General features: G+C 32.2%; 2 protein-coding genes and 1 long non-coding RNA gene across 5 annotated transcripts in view; 2 read left to right on the forward strand and 1 right to left on the reverse strand.

Moving 5' to 3' along the window:
* The window catches only part of LOC139510064 (serine/threonine-protein kinase N2-like), a 35,950-nt gene extending 32,544 nt beyond the window's left edge, over positions 1-3,406 (reverse strand). For both annotated transcript variants that reach the window (XM_071296291.1, XM_071296290.1), the window contains exon 1: positions 3,265-3,406. In XM_071296291.1, coding sequence (XP_071152392.1) covers positions 3,265-3,297 — 33 coding nt within the window. In that variant the 5' untranslated portion in view covers positions 3,298-3,406. The remainder of the gene's footprint in view (positions 1-3,264) is intronic.
* On the forward strand, positions 3,389-14,953 carry LOC139510065 (abasic site processing protein HMCES-like). Of its 2 annotated transcripts, none has more exons than XM_071296293.1 (9): positions 3,389-3,518; positions 6,254-6,397; positions 7,976-8,197; positions 9,808-9,968; positions 10,890-10,957; positions 11,344-11,424; positions 13,094-13,159; positions 13,644-13,753; positions 14,645-14,953. In XM_071296293.1, the coding sequence occupies exons 1-9, from the start codon at positions 3,460-3,462 to the stop codon at positions 14,892-14,894; spliced, it is 1,161 nt and encodes a 386-aa protein (XP_071152394.1). In that variant the 5' UTR covers positions 3,389-3,459; the 3' UTR covers positions 14,895-14,953. The 2 variants fall into 2 exon arrangements, with proteins under 2 accessions (XP_071152394.1, XP_071152395.1); XM_071296294.1 differs by lacking the exon at positions 3,389-3,518 and adding an exon at positions 3,556-3,845.
* Positions 14,954-15,839: 886 nt separating this feature from the next.
* On the forward strand, positions 15,840-17,659 carry LOC139510066 (uncharacterized). Its single transcript, XR_011661828.1, has 2 exons — positions 15,840-16,853; positions 16,892-17,659. It is a non-coding gene; the product is annotated as an uncharacterized lncRNA (long non-coding RNA).
* The last annotated feature ends 356 nt before the right edge of the window (positions 17,660-18,015 follow it).

Below are 18,015 nucleotides of genomic sequence, written 5' to 3' on the forward strand. Positions count from 1 at the left end.
TCTGACATGTTTTCATTAATAGCAGTCTCCTTCAGTTTCAACTGTTCATCTTTTTTCCGCAATCTCTGTTCTAGTTGTCGAAGTTCTTTCATTTTAATTTTCTGAAATTCGGAATTTGCACTGGTTTCATTTTGATCTTGCGCAGTGGAATTGATGTTATTTGAGCATGATGAGAGAGTACTACTTGTTGTTATAGTTTCTTCATTCCTTTCTGTATGTTGCGTTGAGGTGTCAACAATTTTGTTGTCTACTAATAGACCTTCTTCATCTATTGTTTTAGCCAAAGTTTGCTGATCTTGTGTGTCAACTGGTTGTACAATTTCACTTTGGTCTTTAAGCCCTAGACAAGCAAAGCAGGTGTGGTTGGTGGTGTCCATACAAGTATTGTGAAATTTCATCAGACAAACAGAACAGCAATCTACATTGTTTAGTATAGCCATATCACACGCCTGACAGTTCAGTACATTTTCTTCTTGTAGAAGTGACTCAGCTAAGGTTATGTCTTGTTTATCATTCGCCTCCAATGCCTTTACAATATTATTATTTTTAGCTTTTTTGAGAGTACAGACTGTACATACATAAGTAAAATCCTTTCTTTTCACATTTTTTACATCATCTTCAGAAAATTTTTCACAATTATAATGTACCCAGTGACCATAGATGCAAAGAACAGCTTTTGTTCTGCAATTTCTGTTACATTTGTGACATCTCTCCTCTTGATTTATATTTGGCACAATATCCATTTGAGATTTTGATGTATTTGCTAATCCTAGCCCAGAATGCAGCGTTGCAATTGCCTCTTCAAGTTGCTCCGCAAGCTTTCTGTTACTTTTCACTATGTTTATCTTTATACCAGATATCTTGGTGTCCGCCATTATATTGTGTATTTTTGAAATGTCACACAGTTCAAATCTATTTGCGTTTTTACCATTTATCAGCAAGGAACACTTTGTTATATAGGCGTTTATAGTAAAGCTTTTATTTGATGTATCAGTGATATTATAGGTTATTTGTACATTATTACCCACATTGTCAGTTGCAGCAGTTTTACTGAAGTCAAGTATGTCCTGTGAATTTTTATAGTAGATTTCACATGCATATAAAAAAAGCTCAAAAGTTATAGCATCAAATTTTCCAGTGATACCGCCTCCGGTTTTTGAGTATGTTATTTCAGTGACTTTAGTACTTTCTAATTTTTTCTTCAAAGATTTTTCAATATTCAAAGTATAGTTGTTTTCATATTTTTGGTGCGGGCTCATATTATTGCCTTTGTTGGACGTTCTTCGCTTAGTTCTTTGGGCTAGCTCCATATTCTTTAATTTTTATTTTTAAACAACCAGCAATTTAGTATAAAATATGTTGTGGCAAGTAAGAGTACTGTGGAAAATCCCACCGTTCCCCCACAATGTCACAGCAGCGATATACAGATTGTCTTTAAATTCAAATATTTCAAAGCAAGATTGTTAATTACCAACAGTCAGTTTTTATTTGCTGGGTTATCTTTTTTAACCAGACTTTTGCAAGGTTTTTTGAAGGATGGATGCCGTCTTTATACAGATTGAAGTTATATTGATTTCTGGCTATGTTCAAACTATTTTTGTTGCTTGTATTGATTCTATGATGAATATCAGCTGATAAATTTGGAGTTCTAGTTCCCAATGTGTCATTCATGTATCTGATGTGATTGTTTAATGCCTTTATTTGTTTTAATAGAATGTCGTCATCATTTTTGAATTGTTGAACATCTGGATGTTTTTGATACGAATTCCAAAGAGATACAGAGTATGGTGGAGTTTCCAAAAATCTTAATTTACACCCAGGATAACTCTTAAGGAGATCAGCAATTTCTTGATAACTGTTAACAATTGTTTGAATGGAATCATCCGTTTCAGTTTTTAAGGTAATATATCTACTGTTTTTGTCGTAAGTAGTGAGATCGCATGTGCCAAACCATACATATAGCGCAATATTATCAAGATGTCCAATTTTGTATTCAAGGTTTTGTTTTAACCATACAAGAGCTTGAGAGGAGCTACGCCCAGATTGATTCCACCATTTAATACTATTCTCAACTGTATTTCTGCAATACCTTTCCAAATATTTCCCTTTACTGTCAGTAAACACTACAGGAGTCAGTTGTTTTACCCCAGCTGGTATTACAAATGGTTTTGCAAGATACTTTAATAGTTTATGCTCCGTCATGAATAAAAACTAAGATTGTCAGCATATAATCGATAAAGTTTTAGAGGGTAAAATAATATTGTTGACTACACACTACTCTAAAATCTAAAATCAAGCTATGCAAGCAACTATAACACACAGGTACTAATTAGTTCGTGCAAGCAAATCTATATATATTTTGCTAAAAGCCACAGATGAATAAAATGTTATATAATGCTAGATGAATTGTTCGAATCCTATGATTGAAATTTGTTTATGTAGGATAAATAAAATAAAATCTAAAACTGAGTCTTGTTTCTAAAAAAAAACACTTCGATAAAATTTGAAGATAGTTCTGCTCGTTTATAAGCACAGTTTAAAATACAGATTCACTAAAATGTCATCAATGCACATGATGCAATAGTATTGAGAAGTTTTCTTGTATTCAATGTTATATAAGCTGGAAATTTAATAGAATGATTGCAGATCGCCAAAGACCAGATTGTTTTAGTATGTTTGGGTTTTTTTTAAAAAGCCGCCATTTTTTCTCGTGCAGAAGTGTCAGGAAAAATGTACTTGTAACAGACTTTAAAAATGTAGGAATTAACGTTTTCTGAATGTAAATTAATAGTTTCTGGCTTGTTGTAAATGTATGGGAACACTAATAAACTTGAATCTTCTCAATGTTATGCCTCCACCACATAAAATACAATTTTCAGTCGCACAGGTAAAATACACATCCACCACCTTCGAACATTCGGGTACAGCACGGATGGGTGATGAATTTGTATATTTCAATACTTGTGCAACATGTCAAAAGGATTTACATCTAAATTCAATATACATGTGTTGATCTAACACATGAGAATGATGTGACAAAACTACTAAACACTGGTTAAAGAAAGGACTCATGAGCTAAGGAAATTGCCCCAAATAATTTAAAATTGTGGTAGCTGTGGCACTACCCTAGACTATAGACGAGACTATAGTGTAACTGTCAGTACCATTCAATCACGGGACTAACGCAACCCTATACACTTGTCAATTAGTTTCAAAATACAATGTACATGATTAAGAAAAACAAATGTTTTACTTCTTGTTTACCTGATAGTAGGAGGTGCCAGTTTCATGCGCCATGTTTGTCGACAAAGTTATGCGGAAATGGGGCAGATACAAGCTTCACAGCTGAGTTCTGCTGTCCATTAGCAGTTGAGATCGATACTATTATTGTTATTTGTTTACGAGAAAGTAGTATTATGGTCAGGCGAAGGAGTTTGTCCTGATTATTTCCTTGTTTGCATGCCAAATTTCTTCACAACCGACATTCACCAATCTGACATGTACAATCACGTGACGAGGTCATTAGTCAAATAAACCAATGAAAACAGGTTTTACATTTCACTCATCTCGCACTGAACTAAAAAAAACAAACTTTGCCATGTGCAATATTGTAAACTACAGTGCACTTTAGTGTTTTATTCCACATACTTTTTGTCATCACTCTAAATGAAGATTGCCACAACAAAATATAGATATAATTTATTGAGTGCAAATAATTGTCATTTCTTTTAAATGACAAATCATGTAGGAATGATTCATTAATGAATCAACAGGTCCGAAATGTAATGTGATATAACACCCACGAACATAACTGCAGTAAAAACAATGTGTGGACGTACTGCATGGTAGGCTTAATTCATAGCTTAATTACCTGGAAATTTTTAACTGATTTCTTGACATAAAAATAAAATTATATGCCCCAGGGATCGAGTTGTACATTAAAAACGTTAATGAATAATGTGACAGCAACCCAATCTGGGAACAGTATTTGTTCCTGACACAATGTATACAAATTTAGAGGTTTAGATACCTTCTTCATCGAACAGTCTATTCAATATGTTGAGTTCTTGAAGGAAATTTTTGATATTCAAGCTTAAATTACATGTTTAAAAAATTGTAAATAAATTAAACCATCAACACCACATACTTTGAATATCAAAACAATCAACAACACATTCTTTTATAAATAATACCACAGAGGCGGATTTAGGGGGGGACCCAGGGGGCCCGGCCCCCCCTTTTTGGGAAACAAATTGGTTGCTTATATAGGGAATCACTGAAGCGTGACTGGAGCGGGCTCCTCTTAGGTCAGTCAGTGGGCCCCCACTTATGAAAATTTCTGGATCCGCCACTGTACCATACATTTATAAAGATTAGACTAGAGACAACCCAAAAGGTGACTGAAGATTAGACTAGAGACAACCCAAAAACAACTGAAAACAGGATACGTGATGGGATGAAAGTTTTTTTTTGTTAAATTTGAAGTGTGTCCCTTGGATATTAACTATAAATAAAAATTTTGGAAGGATAGCTGTTTATATGTTTGTGTTGATGCCTTCTTACTTAATTCAAAAATGCCTTCCCTTCTTTATCTTGATTAGCAGATTAGTGGAAGGTAATTAAAAGAACATATTTTATTCATGGTTTGATTGCAGAATGCTTAAAAAGTCAATAATCTAAATCCATTGGAGGTGTATACGTACCAATCAATATTTTAGCTTTTGGAAAACATGATTTATTTAGTAGTTGAAATAAGGAATTGAACTAGCTCTTATGCAGTAGCCATGAGTACTATATAGATCAGTACCTTTTCTATCTATAATTTGTGATTGTGCTTAATTTTTGTTAATTCATTGTTTGTTATGTTTCTATGTATTTCATGAGGATCTTGGTAAAGAATAGTTTTATTATTATTCTGAGGAGTCATTAGTCCTCTGTTAATAATTTTAACACTTTTGTAGTAACACCACTATCCCAGTTAGAGGGGATAGTTGGAATTTAAAAAAAAATGCAATTCTTGTTCCTGTACAAGGGTCTGGAAAGTTGTGCAGTGGTTGTATTTGGTTGTTGTTTGCCATTAATATTTTTGTTTATTGTTTCATAAATCAAACATTTGGTTTTCTCATATATATAGGTTGCATTTCTGTAAATATTGACAATGCAATTTCCCATAGGAACTCCTTTAATGGCTAAAACTGTACCACTTTTACTAAGAAGTTTTGAAAACAAATCTTATCCTAGAATTGAAAGTTCATATGCACTACAATTTTTTCAAAGGTCAAAATATAGGGCTGTGCGGCATATTTTCAACGTTTATCATGTTTATATGCCCTGAACATTTCAGAGTTTAAACCAACACTAATTTTCTTAACTACCCCTACATCGAATGAAGGGTTACCACAGATTTCAATGTAAACAATATTCACATACATATTTACTGGTAACATTCCCAAGTTATGTCTCTATGAGATAGAACACACAGAGCATAACTGGGAACTAGTATGTAAACAAAATTAATTTTCTATGAATATTCTTAATCTCCACAAAAGAGGCGTGTATTTACAAAGTGCAACCTATAGTCCTGCCAGGATCTTTTAACTCTTTCTATGACATGAGTTTTGCACGTTATTGAAGGCAATACAGTGATACCAATCTTAAATCCTTATCCTTAGGATTCCTGATGGGTAGTAAAAATGTCACATTGGCAATTGTACCACAACTCCTTACTTTTGTATTATTAATAATCAGTACAGGAAAAGCATTTAACTCTATTAAATCATATGATTTAGATAAGAAAAAAACTAAAAATAAATCAGACAATATTATTTTGTATCAAAGAAAACTCAGTTACCTTGGATACTGAAAGCTATCTGAAAGTACTTGACCCCTTTTCTAAAAACCCAAGCTGTCACACACTCACTCATGTCACTTTAATATAGCTTGTTGTACTTAAAAAGAATATTCTTGGAAGTGGTTTTAGGTTCCCTATCATTCCCACTCATTTTGACATCTATAATATATATTGATATAAAAGATTTTGTTCATTGTTCGCTCTGTTACTTTAAATTCAGAAATTTTTGCATGCATTTATTATTGCGATTTTGTCATTTTAGACTAAAATACTATTGTAATTTTTGCAATATTGAGAAAAATCCTGTTTAACTCATAAAAATTTCAAAATGCAAGTTTAAATTATTGCCATTATAATCCTAGCAATAATTGCTGAATTTCCAGTATCATTTAATCGTTTTAGTGCTCTAGAACCAGATGATATTTGTAAGTCCTGTTCCTTCAAGTCAAAAACTACTGGTAAAGGGAGACAACAACCTGTATGGCGAGATCCTCCTGGTGGTCAGAAGTATTACCCATCATACAATGTAGCTCCTGGTTCACATACGTAAGTTCTGTAACCTATTTAAAGTGATAGAATATTAGTAATAATTTAGTGGTCCAGTGGAGTAAAGTTTAGTTTGTTTTAATCATAGTCTCTCCTGCAAGGAAAGTTGCAGAATCTTTTTGACAAGATGATGGATTCAGGCTCCTCTGGGCCTTTAATTTGTCTCCCCTGCAAGGAAAGTTGCAGAATCTATTTGCAAGATGATGGATATGGGCTCCTCTGGGCCTTTAACAGTCAGGATTCTACTTCGTCAAAATTATCTCCCCATTACGCCAGTTCATTTTCACAATCGTAGAAATGGAAGCCATTGTAAGGATGACGCGCTGCTAATTTTGCTCTTGAAAACCAATAAATTTATCCACATAGCACCATTACGATCCTTGTATGTCAGTTGTATTTCAAAAGACAAATGTATCTACTAGCTAATGAGCATCAGTTAATGAGCTTGTCTGCATTGATTCAACTTAAAACTATTGTCTGATCGGTTGTCGGGTGGAATTTTTCGAAAATTCTTAAACATTTAAAAATATTCTAATGAAATATTTCGTGGAAGGGCAGACTAAAAGTTTTCAGTGGTTGAAGATTATAAACCCTAGTCATCACACACAAAAAAAAATTTCTTTAAGATATATGCATTTTCATCATCCAACTTAAAAGACTGTCGTCAAGTACTTTTAGTAAAACATAGCTATTCGAACACACCTCTGTTTTTGTGATTCATTAGATAGGTATTTCACTTGACCCATATATTTCATCTTTTTGTACCTTGATTTTTTTTATGTTATAAAGTAATTCTGTAGCTTTGATATATACAAATGATAGAATCTGAAGCGAGATGATATATCAAATACTTTTGCTTTGCATGATTTTCTCTTTTCGATACAATTGTTACCCATTTTTTTGAATTTTTTCTTGAGTCACATAATGGAAGGGCAGACATGAAAATTACTGAACTAATAGATTGATATGTTCTCCGTCTGTGGTAATTTTATTTTTAATCGGAGGTTATGCATTTTCTACATCCAACTTGATAAATATCCATGTCGTTGACTTGATATCTTATTGTTCTGCATTACTATGTAATAGATAAATTGAAAACTTATGCAAATGGTGTTTTTAAAATAAAACACCTCGTAATTGAGAAGAAAATTGTCGTTTTATTTGTTTCTATTAACTCTTAAATTTTTTGTTACTATAGTAAACATTACAGTAAGCATTTATCGCCTTCTCTAACAAAGAGCTTGATTCTTTTGTTCTATTTCAACTGGGTTTCCGCCTGTTAATTTGTCTCCCCTGCAAGGAAAGTTGCAGAATCATTTTGCAAGATGATGGATTCAGGCTCCTCTGGGCCTTTAATTTGTCTCCCCTGCAAGGAAAGTTGCAGAATCTTTTTGACAAGATGATGGATTCAGGCTCCTCTGGGCCTTTAATTTATGCTGCTAAGCTTGCTATTCTGTTTAGAAAAGTTGATTAAGATAGATAAATGACATGTGTGGATACTATTTCTTTTAAGATTCATACATGTATTTCATAGCCATGATAGCTGTACATGTAATGTTTTCCCCCTCTGTTATGCAGACCAGTTTTGATTTCAAGTCAGCATTACCAGGGAGAACTAGATACCATTACAGAGAGAGTAATACAACCGATGAGATGGGGTCTAGTCCCATCATGGCATAAAGGAGATCCAACAAATGTTGGATATGAAACTAATAACTGTAGAGCAGAAGGAATGTTGGAGAAGAAGACCTATAAAGTTCCATTGGAGAAAGGTAGAAGATGTGTGGTACTAGCTGATGGGTAAGATATTTACATTGGTGTTTTTTGGGTAGATATTGTATGACAAAAATCTATGGTACTGACTTGATATCTAAATCTTCAAAGGTTTATCACTACTTTTTAGATACACAAAATATAGTGCATTGATTATAACATTCTAAACATCCTTTCAATGAACATTTCCAGAAATTTATCAATGAAATACATGAAATATAAGATAAGTTATTCAAGTTACAAAACTATGTAATATTTGTAAAGAAAATTGTATAAATTCATGATTTGTGCAAGGTGCAGGAATTTTAAGATCTGTTCTAAAAATATTAATGATGTCATTATTAAAGTTATCAATAAAAATTGGAGTTGTCGTCCATAATTGTAGAACTTTGAATCAAATGCAACCAATGCTTATACAATGCAAATTAGCAGCAATGTTTAATTTTACCTCCCATTGATAAATTAAAGCTATCTTTACCTTCACAAGCACTTTGATTTTATTCTATTTTGCAACTAATACATTTAGAGTATGTTCTACCAAATATATTGGTTCTATGCTACAGAAAATAAGATATGCTAATTTGTCTATAAAACAGCAACTTATCGGAAAAAAAGGGTTAACAAAAACCATAAACCAAAAAAGATCTAGAATATAAATAAGAAGATTTGTTATGATTGCCAAAGAGACAACTCTCCACAAGTGACCAAATGACACAGAAATTAACAACTATAGGTCATTTTAGGGCCTTCAACAATGAGCAAAGTCCATGCCACATAGTCAGCTATAAAAGGCCATGAAATAACAAATGTAAAACAATTCAAATGAGAAAACTGACGACCTAATTTGTGTACCAAAAAATAATTAAAAAACAATTATACAACGACAACCACTGAATTACACACCTGACTTGGGACAGGCACATATGTACAGAATGTGGTGGGGTTAAACATGTTAGAGGGATCCTAACCCTTTCCCTATTAAACATGGGACAGTAGTCATGGTGGTGTAACAGAACAACATAAGAACCAACTATAAAAATCAATTGAAAAAGGCTTTATAGCTTGCTGTTCAGGATGAGCCAAGGCTCCGTGTTTAAGGCCTTACCTTGACCTATAATGGTTTACTTTTATAAATTGTTATTTGGATGGAGAGTTGTCTCATTGGCACTCATACCACATCTTCCTACATCTATTACTCATCAGATGGATACTAATAGAAATACATCTAACAAAAACACAGAGTGGACGTCAGGGTAGGATACAGCCATTTAAAAAAAGTAGGGGGTTCCAACTTCATGTCCCCATTCAAATGCATTGATCGTCCAAAAAAAGGGGGGAGTTCCAACCCACAGACCCCCTGGATCCGCCACTGCACGTGGCAAGATACTTGTACATCTCAACAAAAAAAGACACTTATTACAGATCTGAGAGTACTCACAGTTACTGACAGTTAGTTCAAAGCCACTAACAACTAATAAAAAAAGTCATACATCTAAGAAGACTAAACTATCAATCCATACACAATGACATCCAACATACAATGGATTTAGTGTAAAGATAATATTTTATACTCTTTATCTTTAAACCAAAATTTTACTTCTCTCATTGATTTAAATGAAATTCATGTTTAATTTAAGTTTCTACGAATGGAAGAGAGATCAAGGCAAAAAGCAGCCGTACTTTATTTATTCTCCTCAAGAGACTTGGATCAAAAAAGAAAATTCTGACTTAGAAGTGAAGAATGAGTCAATTGATCCTGACCAGAACTTCAATGTTAAAGAAGTAAAACATGAGGAAGGTTTGTTCATTTTTGAATAGAGAATGAGAATGGATAAGGTGTCAGAGAGACAACAACTGTCATAACGACCAAATAGCAGAAAACAGCCCTAGGCCACAAAATGGTCTTCTACGCAGCGAGAAAATCCTGTACTTAAAGGCGAGTTCAGCTGCTCCCTAAACATAAAATATATATTAGTTCAGCAAAAAAACACTAAGCTCAGAAAGATTTGAATGAACCAAAATTAAAAAAATATACAAGACTAACAAAGGACAGAATCTTGTTTTGTAAGTTTTCATCATCCCCATATATATCAAGCCAATTTGGAATAGATAAACACACAGCCAAAGGCTCAGTAAAACTATTTTAAAAAGAAGTCGAGTCCAATGTTAGAATAGGTAACAGAATACATATTACCTGCAATAAGTGAAATGAGGCTTAGACACCAAACAATCGCCTATGAAATTCTTATCAGTTATTGAATGATACTTTTTCCTCATCATTACTTATTGAATTATTTAATCTTAAAAATTAAGACAATTTCTAGTAAGATTTTTTTTTAAATTCATATAAAGGAGATAATGCATCTTTTGCCATTTTGATGTTTTTTGTGTTGACATTTATCAGGGAAAGGATGTAAAAATGTCTGTGTAAGTGTTAATTTTCATGTGGGAAATGCAACTTCAAATCATGTAAAAATAACCATAAAACAAAACCCTCTCAAATGAAATTTCATCAAATCATAACAAATGTAAAAAGATTTAATTCATGGCAAACCATACCATGTGGAAATAACAGGAATATATAATTGGAAATAATTACGATATCTTAAAAAAAATTAATGAAACAACTTAAATTTATATATTCTTTGTTTTGCCTTAAATAGCTCTGTTGATAACTGAAACCAGTTTTGGTAAATAGATTTTGTGTTGTATTTTGTAGAAACAGAGGTCACAGAGAGAAAACTGTTAATGATGGCAGGTGTATTTGATGTATGGCATCCCCCAGATGTAAGATTGCTTTAACAACTTATTAAAACTCAAATCTGCTCTTATACATCATTACATGAAGACATGAATAAATATATTAATGTACAATATAAATGAATAAGTTCTCCACATCCAAATCTTAGTATACTAAAGACCATTTTTCAAAAAAAGGTAGTTTAACAGAATAATTATGCATAAGACTACATATTTGAAAACTTACAGGCTCATATTTTTAAAATGATTTTTTTTTATTTGTTTAATTTATGATGTTAAAATGAGCTTAGGGTCCATCTCAACTTTTACTATGAGCAACCTTTCCAATTTATTGTAATGAACAATTTGTCTGGTTTATGTGGGTATTTGTTAAGGCATGTTTTTTAAACAAAGATATCTATTTTTCTTTCCAGAACTCTGCTCCTGTGTATTCATACAGTGTAATAACGGTAGAATCTTCACCTGTGATGTCATGGATACACCATAGAATGCCTGTAAGTTGTATTTAATTTAATGAGGAAGTTTCCTCTTCAGACTCTTGATTTTAGGGTCACTTAGTCAAAGGTAATGGTCACATCAGCTATTGAAAGACTGAAATTTGGCCAACATTTTGGTTTCCTAATGGTCGGATTTAAACCATGTTCAAGTCAAATAAGCGGGTTTGATATTAATATGTCCTTTTAGATGATGATGACCTCTTTTTAGCTCACCTGGCCCACAGGGCCAAGTGAGCTTTTCTCATCACTTGTCATCCGTCGTCCGTCGTCGTCATCTGTCATCCGTCGTTATCTTTTACAAAAATCTTCTCCTCTGAAACTACTGGGCCAAATTTAATCAAACGTGGCCACAATCATCATTGGGGTATCTAGTTTTAAAAATGTGTCCGGTGACCTGGCCAACTAACCAAGATGGCTGCCATGGCTAAAAATAGAACATAGGGGTAAAACTCTGTAACCAAAGCATTTAGAGCAATCTGACAAAAAGGTTAAATTGTTTGTCAAACAATAATCATGATAATGTTCAGCAAAGTAAGATCTAAAAATAAGTCAACACGACCAAAATGATCAGTTGACCCCTAAAGCAGTTATTGCCCTTTATAGTCAATTTTTAACAATTTTCATTAATTTGGTAAATTTTGGTAAATTTTTACAAAATATTTTCCTCTGTATCTAAAGGGCCAAGTTTATTATAGATAGAGAAAATTGTAAGTAGCAAGAATGTTCAGTAAAGTAAGATCTACAAACACATCACCATCCAGTGGCTGATCCAGAACTTTTCCTAAGGAGGGCCCCGCTCCAGTCATGCTTCAATGATTCCCTATATAATCAACCAAATTTTTCCCACAAAAGGGGGAGCCCATGCCCCCCAGGGACCCCCCCTGGATCCACCTATGCCATCACCAAAACACAATTTTGTCATGAATCCATCTGTCCTTTGTTTAATATGCACATAGACCAAGATGAGCCACACAGGCTCTTTAGAGCCTCTAGTTTAAAAGGTCAAGGTCACAGCAGCATTTGAAAGACTGAAATGGGACATATACTTTATGTTTTGAATGATTTTTTTTCATATTTAAATTGTTACAAAAGTAGGGTTGATTATTAAATCAATGGAAAGGAAGACAACTCTTTTTAATTTTTGGTTAGTCCGTCAAAGGGTCAAAATCACTTTGTTTATAAGTTGACCGAAATTTTTTGAAAAGATTGATTTTTGACAATATCTTTTGAACCAAGCATTTACTTAACTTTGCTGGATAATGTACAAAAAATGGAGTGAAATGACTCCTATTCATTTTAAGGTCACTTATTCGAAAAGAGAGAGAGAGATGATACCAAGGTGACATTAAAAAATCAACAGTCTTATGTTAACAGTCAAACCATGACCAAAGCATAAAAACAACAAATATAAAATGTCACATAGAAAAACTAAAGACTGAGCAACACTAACCAATCTTAAAACTGATAAATAAAATAAAATTTGGACTCATTTAAATAAAATTTTGTCTTAGTGATCTGGACACTTTCCTTTGTTATATTGTGTAAACCTTGAAAATTGTTTCATATTCTGTAGATCATGTAGATATCCTGATCTTATGTTAAGTTTTTAGAAATTAATCAGTCCATCTATTGACCTGCTAAGCTGAACATTTTTTTTTTATTGTAGGCAATATTGACAAATGATGCTGAAATTGATGAATGGATAAATTTTGCAGAAGTTCCATTAAGAGGGGTAAGTTTGCTAAGTATATATTTGTTTTTCACATTTATTTCATTTTTATGCCCCATTTATTGTCATTATGTTTTCTGGTCTGTAGGTCTGTTCGTCTGTCCATTCATTCGTCTGTCTGTCCCGGCTCAGGTTTAAGTTTTTTGTCAAGGTAGTTTTTGATGGAGTTGAAGTTCAATCAACTTGAAACTTAGTACACATGTTCCCTATGATATGATCTTTCTAATTTAAATGCCAAATTAGAGTGTTACCCCCAATTTTACAGTCCACTGAACATAGAACATGATAGTGTTATTGAAGCATTTATGTACTATGGACACATTCTTGTTTCATATTGACATTATCATAAATATGTATTTAATTTTTTTTTAATCGAGGAGATAGAAAGATTTATATAAGTAGTTGTTTATAATCTTAAATAGACTGAACTTATATTCAAGTACCGTCCTCATTTTTCTAGGCTAAATCTTTTATTCATATGTTATAGGCAGTACAGAATATTAGACCTACATTAAGCCTACAGATGCACCCAGTGACAACAGCTATGGGTAATTCACGTTACAAATCACCTGATTGTGTTCAACCAGTAGATCTAAAGTAAGTTGTTATCTATAATGCTATATAACATTTAGAGATATTTTCCTAATGCTTGTAGGTTAAAGGTTTGGTTGGCTTGCTCCCTACGTTTTTATAAAAGTTAGCTCAATGTTATCATGTTCTATGTTCAGTGGACAAGTAATCAGTAGGGAGGCTTCAGGTTATATACATTATACTTTTAAATGTTATTGGATGTTAAGTATAATGCAGAGTACATTGCATACAAGTTGAAACCCTGCCTTCTGTAAATTTAGAAATAATGTGTGCATTAATTATTGTGATTTTATCACTTTAGACTAAAATGCAATTTGAATATTTCATGATATTGTGAGAAAAATAACATGTATAAAATAATCCAAAATGCAAGTATAAATTATTGCACTTATACCCTGGTCACATTTTTTAGCAACAATAAAAACATCGCAATAATTTCTGAATTTACAGAATCTATTGTTTGAGGAGATATTATCAAATACATGTAGTAATAAATAAAATTGTGTGTGACTACTGCCAGTAATGTATATTGTGTGTAACATGCGACAAAAAAACAAAATGCTGAACATAGCAATTTTCAAATGATTATGGTATCTTTTTCTTTTTTATGTCCCATTTATGGACATTATGTTTTCTGGTGTGTGCGTCCGTCCGTCGGTTCATTTGTCTGTCCCGCTTCAAGGTTAAGGTATTTTTTTAGTTGAAGTCCAATCAACTTTAAACTAAGTACACATGTTCCTTATGATATGATCTTTCTAATTTTAATGCCAAATTAGTTCCATTGAACATAGAAAATTATAATGTGGATGGGGCATCCGTGTACTAGGGACACATTCTTGTATTTTTATCATTTAAAAGTTATATATATTTATTTATATTTTCGATATTTTATTTAAGGAAACCAAAAGCACCAGTTAACAGCTTGATGAAGAACTGGTTGTCACAGCCTAAAAATGAACAAAATGACCATGGACTTAGTTCACCTACAAAATCCCAAACAAAATCCAACTCATCTCCAATGAGACCATCTCCAACAAAACAATCAAAAAGTAGTAATCTCATGATGAACTGGTTACAGAAGGGGAAAAGGGAACCAGATGAAGATAATGACTCTCCTGCAAAGAAGATAAAAACTTGTGATGATTGAACTGTTTAGATTTTACACTCAAATGCCATTTGTGTTCAAAAATAAAAATGACTATCTTCTGTTGAAAGTAGTTTTGCAACAGGTCATATAATTGTCATAATATGGCTGTGAAATGCTTGAAATTAATCATATATGGCATTACACACATACTTTTGTGTTCAAACATCATTATTGTCGAGCCTTCGACTTTAGTCGAAAAAGTGAGACTAAGCGATCCTACATTCCGTCGTCGTCGGCGGCGTCGGCGGCGTCAACAAATATTCACTCTGTGGTTAATGTTTTTGAAATTTTAATAACTTTCTTAAACTATACTGGATTTCTACCAAACTTTGACAGAAGCTTGTTTATGATCATAAGATAGTATCCAGAAGTAAATTTTGTAAAAATAAAATTCCATTTTTTCCGTATTTTACTATAAATGGACTTAGTTTTTTCTGCGGGGAAACAAAACATTCACTCTGTGGTTAAAGTTTTTAGAATTTTAATAACTTTCTCAAACTATCCTGGGTTTGTACCAAACTTGGACAGAAGCTTGTTTATGATCATAAGATAATATCCAGAAGTAAATTTTGTAAAAATAAAATTCCATTTTTCCGTATTTTACTTATAAATGGACTTAGTTTTTTCTGCGGGGAAACATTACATTCACTCTGTGGTTAAAGTTTTTAAAATTTAAATAACTTTCTTAAACTATCCTGGGTTTGTACCAAACTTGGAAATAACCTTATTTATGATCATAAGATTGTATCCAGAAGTAAAGTTTGTAAAAAGATTACTCTGTTTTTTTCTGTAATTTACTTTCAAATGGACTTAGATTTTCTTACAATCATAAAATAGTAACAAGAGGAATATTTTTATTGATTTTTTTCCTAATTGTTGTTGAGCCTGCGATTTACAGCAAAAATAGGCGAGACACTGGGTTCCGCGGAACCCTTACAAATTTTATAAATATGGGTAGACTTTTTACTTTTTATTTGAATTAAAATAAATAATGATAAAAATGGAGTCATTATATCAGTATCATCTATAGACTTGCTAACCAATATTTTATGTTGTAACAGTGGTATGATATTCCTGATCAAATGTAAGGATTGTAATTCCAACCTTTTAATTATAATGAAAAGAAATTAATTATAGTTTTGGTATTGTAACCTTTATATATAAGCATTTAAAAAAAATGTATTTTGTTAAAGTTTTTTCTCTCTTTTCTTTAGCATATTTTTACGCTAAATATATTTGGTAATTGCCAATTTTCATATAATTTGAATAGTCATACATGCATTATACCTTTCCATGTATATACAATTGTAATGCAATTCATTGGTTGTAATGAAAGTATACCATATGTTGATCTATAGTTGTGAACTTCTATGTCATTTAGTCTCTGGTGGAGAATTGTCTCATTGGCAATCATACCACTATTACTACATCTTCAAATTTTTACATATACATCAGTTTGAAGGAAGGCAGTGTCTGCGCGTACCCGCATGCGGGTACGAATAGTAAAATTGCTGTTCGTAGGCTACTCGTACCCACATCCGGTCTTATAATAGAATGCCATCAGATTGGGAATAAAGCGTGAAATATATACAGAATTTGTCGCAATTAGTGAATAAATTGATCAAAACTACTCAGAAGTTTTATAAATATTTATAAATAGGCTGGTATAATAGTAGTATAATAGTCCTGAGATAGGTAAGTGAAAAGTTTTTATTTCAGTTAATAAATATTCTTAAAATGGAAAAGAGTGATATACATGTGGGGAAGACATTTCATAGGTATCATGAATTAGAACATTCCATTAATTTGATATTATTAAAGTTTAACAGAATACATTTTTCATATATTCATGGAGGCATAAAAATCCAAACAAATTTGATAGGAAAAAGGCCTATAGTAATACAAGGTATTTGTTTTAAAGTGTAGTTTTAAATGGAATTTGTTGCATTTCATTCATTAGTCAAGTTTGAGACTACTATGTGTTATAATAGTCTCAGGTCAAGTTTTTTTTATGTCGAATACTTCTAGTTTTCCTATTTTAAACCGTTCTTTATATAAAGGATATGCCTACTTTTATTACATTTCAAATGGAATGTCCTTTCTACTTTAAACTTAGCGTGACTAAAGATGGACAAACCCTAATTGCAAGGGAAGCCATTTTACTAAAAGAGTCTCATATGGGTATTTTTCAAATTCAGTAAAATTTAATTTTTTAATTTGCATTTACATTTTATAATATTATTAATTGTTATCATGTTTTCCTTTTTACAGGGACTGTACACTTTCATTTTCAATCAGTGTGCATTTAATTTGCAATGTTTATTATGTATCATTATTAAATAAATACAATTTGAAAATATAATTTTTCATACTCTTCACTCTTTCTACACGAAATCCCCATATTATCGATAATTTCCATTTATATTTCACGTTTCATTCCCGATCCAATGGCATTTTTTTTTTATGTAGGTACGCGTAGCCTACGAATGGCAATTTGACTATTCATACCCGCATGAGGGTATGCGCAGAAACTGCCTTGAAAGAAATCATCAATATTGTTTTAAGTGCTGAAGTGATCTTTTTGTAAACACCTAATTTATCAAGAATTACATTTATTCCAGAAAATCGTTGTAATAGGGTATACATATTTTTATTCATTTATAGAAGTTAAGCTTTGATCAGCTTTTTAGTTACCATTACCGTACTTATTATATACAAGTAATTAAGCTAGCACTTTATAATAATAAAGAAGTTTAAGCTGGAAATATTGTAGTTTTAATCAAACTGTAACCTAACCATTCAATATTTCAATCTCTTTCTTTGGGATACATAAAAAATAGATTTAGGTCAAATATTTGCCATGTTGAATTTCATCGCACACTTTCTTTAATAAAACTACTTGTATGTAAATGTACTGAATACAAATCTGATACATGCTAGGTAAAAAAATTAACTATAAAATGGCAGACTATGCATTTTGTCTACAAAAGCATTCATAACCAGCCTTACTGCCTTAAACAATAAGAAAACCCATAAGGTATTGCTGGCTTTAAAAGGCCCTGCCAGGCAAAAATATGAGACAATTCAGTTGAGAAAACTAACAGCCTCATTTAAAACAAAA

The sequence above is a fragment of the Mytilus edulis genome, chromosome 2 (assembly GCF_963676685.1).
Source record: "Mytilus edulis chromosome 2, xbMytEdul2.2, whole genome shotgun sequence".
NCBI lineage: Eukaryota > Metazoa > Mollusca > Bivalvia > Mytilida > Mytilidae > Mytilus > Mytilus edulis.